Below are 3653 nucleotides of genomic sequence, written 5' to 3' on the forward strand. Positions count from 1 at the left end.
ACGACTTCATCACCTCTTCTTTTTTTCTTTTTTGTTCTTTATCATTATGATCTTCACACATTCAAACAAACACAAAAGGAAAGAAAGAGAGGTTGGGTCACCCCTCACATGGAGGAATCATTCATTACCTTCTCGACAATTCTATTAACTCCATGTTAATGACAGCTACGACATAAAGGATAATTAACATAATTCCAATCTAATCCATGGATTTACTATCTCTATCGGATATGCATGAAATTTAGATATTGTATTTATTTAGTTTTTTCTTAATTAGAAAAAAAAAAAAAAACCTTGAATCTACTTCTAACCGTGTTCAGATTTAATTCAATAAATTCATATAGCTAAAGAGCAAGAGTAATATAGCTAGGTGGACATGAGCCTTGGCCCTGATTAAATGTTACAATTTTAACATTAGTCATTCTTGAATCTTAATAATTTAATTTATTTCTTTTGGCCTCCTTTTTAAATGAAAAAAATTTAGATTCATCCCAAAAATAAATAAAAATCAATTTAAACTATTTTAATATAAACTTTTTATCTTGGGCCTTTTTCTTTTTTTATATATTTTATCTAGATTTCCCATTTTGCAATTACTTGCTTTGCCCTGCTAAAGAAAATATGCATGGAATTTGGATATGTTTATGTAGAATTTCCTTTATTTTATCTTGTCATCAAAAAGGTATAGATAATATAAAAAAATAATGGAAGTCATAGACCACTTCTTTAATTTTTGTAGTATTTATATGTGATGAAACAAAAGGGTTTGAGTGTGGGATTAAGTAGAGCTTCTTTCTAGCTATATCCTTATCAGCTTTCAAAGATGGCAGGAATCGCCTTTGGTCGCTTTGATGATTCCTTCAGTTTGGGGACTGTCAAGGCCTACCTTGCTGAGTTTATCTCAACTTTGGTGTTTGTTTTTGCCGGCGTTGGCTCTGCCATTGCTTACAGTTAACTTACTTCCCTAACCTATACTCATCACTTCAGTAACTAAACATGGCTTTTTGTTTTAATGCCTTGCTTGTTTTTTTTTTTTTTTTTTTGCAGACAAGTTGACAACTGATGCAGCCCTAGATCCCGATGGGCTAGTCGCCATTGCTGTTTGCCATGGATTTGCTCTCTTTGTTGCAGTGGCTATCGGTGCCAACATCTCAGGTGGCCATGTCAACCCTGCAGTCACTTTTGGGTTAGCTCTTGGTGGCCAAATCACCATACTAACTGGCATCTTTTACTGGATTGCCCAACTTCTTGGATCCATTGTTGCTTGCTTCTTGCTCAAGGCTGTCACTGGTGGCTTGGTAATGAGCTGCCTTAAATAACAGATACATACATACAAACACAAACATTTTCTTCGTATATATATATATATATATGAGGAAACCTAGCTAATGTTTTGGGGTGTGTGATTGCAGACAGTTCCTATCCACGGTCTTGGAGCTGGAGTTGGAGCTATTCAAGGAGTGGTGATGGAGATCATCATCACATTTGCATTGGTTTACACAGTGTATGCAACCGCAGCTGACCCAAAGAAGGGATCACTCGGGACCATTGCACCCATTGCCATCGGCTTCATTGTTGGTGCCAACATCTTGGCCGCTGGTCCATTCTCTGGTGGATCCATGAACCCAGCTCGCTCCTTCGGACCAGCAGTGGCTAGTGGCGACTTCAACGGCATATGGATCTACTGGGTGGGACCACTGATCGGTGGCGGATTGGCTGGTCTCATCTATGGAAATGTGTTCATGAACTCTGACCATGCACCATTGTCCAATGACTTTTAATCAAGTTATTCTCAGGACAGTCTAATTTGCTTAATTTGATCTTTTAATCCATTGCTTAGTGTAATAAAATGGCACTTCTTGTTGTTCTTTCCTCTTTTAGCTTTGGGTTTGGTTTTGTTTTGTTATTGTTTGTAAAGTTATTGTCGCCAATCGTTGCTATCGTGGAAATGGATGAGGTGGTTTTTTTTTATTACCAATTTCGTCGTCTGCTTGCTTTATCGTGCTTATTTTATGGTCGAAAATTGTGCTGATATTAATGTATCTTTAAAATTAAAGTGTGGGTCTCCTATTATAATATTTAATTTTATCTTCACATATGTTTTTATACTAATAGCAGAATAATACACTACTCATCTAAACTAAATCTTATTAGAATTCAAAAAATATTAGACGTAAATTGATAAATTTGTATGAGTTTTAAATTAATTTGCATGGTGTATAGAGTTTAATTTCTATGTTTATAAATGTTTTTGTCGACTTATATGAAAAAAAATGCATTAGATATAAATGGGTAATACGTTAAATAAGCCCTTGAACCTTTGTTACTTTATTTAGATAAGTCTTTATACTTCTATTACACCTAAATAAGTCTTCCAATTCTATTTAAGCTTAAGTTTTAATTGACACCCAAATAAGTTCTTAATATTTCAACTTCTATCAAAATAAACTTTTGACCATTAATTTATATTTAAATAAAATTTTGATATCAATATTTCATTTGAAATAAGGACTCATTTAAATGCAAACAAAAGTGTAGGAGCTTATTTTAGTAAAATTTATATTATTATTATGTTAAATTAAAACCATGTAGAAGTAAATCTATAGACATTTATTTAGTTGTTTTATGTTTATTTTGTATGTGTTCTATATTACGTTTTAATTATTCTTTGAGTTTTGTTTTTATTGTATAATAACATTTAGTCCTTGAAGCCTTTCTTTTAACACGTCTTCCTTCCTTCCTTTACTAAATTGTCATATTTTTGTGTTTGGCCCTTTACTATGCCTATATTGAGATTTAATCTTATACATAAATTAGTATTTATATTTTTATAATGTTATTAATTATTCCAAATAATTAATATTAACGTGATTTTTCTATAATATTTTACTTTTATTTTTATAAATAATTAATTATTCGATTAAAACAAAGGATTTATTTTTTTATTAAAAATACCAAAAGAAGTTATACTTTAATTTTATTAATTTATAATTTATGTTAATAATAAGTTGATTTTTTCTAATTTTTTAAATTAACCTTTTGAATTTTTTTTCTTCCAACCTTTTGTTATTTATTTTCCTATAGAATTAAACAATTCAATATTTGAGGATGAATCTTTAAAAGATCTTAAGCTATGGTTGAATTTCCTATGTGGAGTGGGGAGATCCACACTAGTTTTAATAATGGGAAAAATATAAATTGGGGTAAAGTATAAAAATGGTTACTGAAGTAGTGATTTTGTTCTAGATGGTTATTCAACTATTACTTTTTTTTATTTAGTCAATAAATTTTTTGAAATTAAATATTTTAGTCACTGAAAGTTAATTGTTGTTAGATTTTAATAAAAAATAATATTTAGGAGTTATAATTTATTGTTATTAGGGTCCCAAGGCACCGCCCATCATAGTTGCTGGATAAGCGATAGATGGAGGACATGTAGGGTCTTGGTTTTGCTTAACCTCTCTATATTAATGAATGCATCGTGGCTTTAATTCAAAAAAAAAGAATAATTTTTATTTACATTTTTTGTAACACCCCAAACTCGACCGAGTTGGTTTTACCCGAATTTGGCGAGCTACATTAGTCACCAAGGTGACACTCCATTAATTTTTAACCTATTCTCCAACACACCACGAATTTACAACACATATAAT

At 31.2% G+C, this 3653-nt stretch overlaps 1 protein-coding gene across 1 annotated transcript; it reads left to right on the forward strand.

Annotated features, from left to right (window-relative positions):
- Positions 1-695: 695 nt before the first annotated feature.
- On the forward strand, positions 696-1978 carry LOC108462850 (aquaporin TIP2-1). The gene is made up of 3 exons (XM_017762762.2): positions 696-950; positions 1048-1298; positions 1413-1978. The coding sequence occupies exons 1-3, from the start codon at positions 824-826 to the stop codon at positions 1779-1781; spliced, it is 747 nt and encodes a 248-aa protein (XP_017618251.1). The 5' UTR covers positions 696-823; the 3' UTR covers positions 1782-1978.
- The last annotated feature ends 1675 nt before the right edge of the window (positions 1979-3653 follow it).

Source organism: Gossypium arboreum, chromosome 2 (assembly GCF_025698485.1).
Source record: "Gossypium arboreum isolate Shixiya-1 chromosome 2, ASM2569848v2, whole genome shotgun sequence".
Lineage (NCBI taxonomy): Eukaryota > Viridiplantae > Streptophyta > Magnoliopsida > Malvales > Malvaceae > Gossypium > Gossypium arboreum.

Excerpts from the sequence above, each read along its gene's own strand:
- LOC108462850 (XM_017762762.2), top strand. The coding sequence starts at position 824 with ATGGCAGGAATCGCCTTTGGTCGCTTTGATGATTCCTTCAGTTTGGGG. Across the intron at positions 951-1,047 it reads TGGCTCTGCCATTGCTTACA|ACAAGTTGACAACTGATGCA; the intron begins GTTAACTTACTT and ends TTTTTTTTGCAG. Across the intron at positions 1,299-1,412 it reads AGGCTGTCACTGGTGGCTTG|ACAGTTCCTATCCACGGTCT; the intron begins GTAATGAGCTGC and ends GTGTGATTGCAG.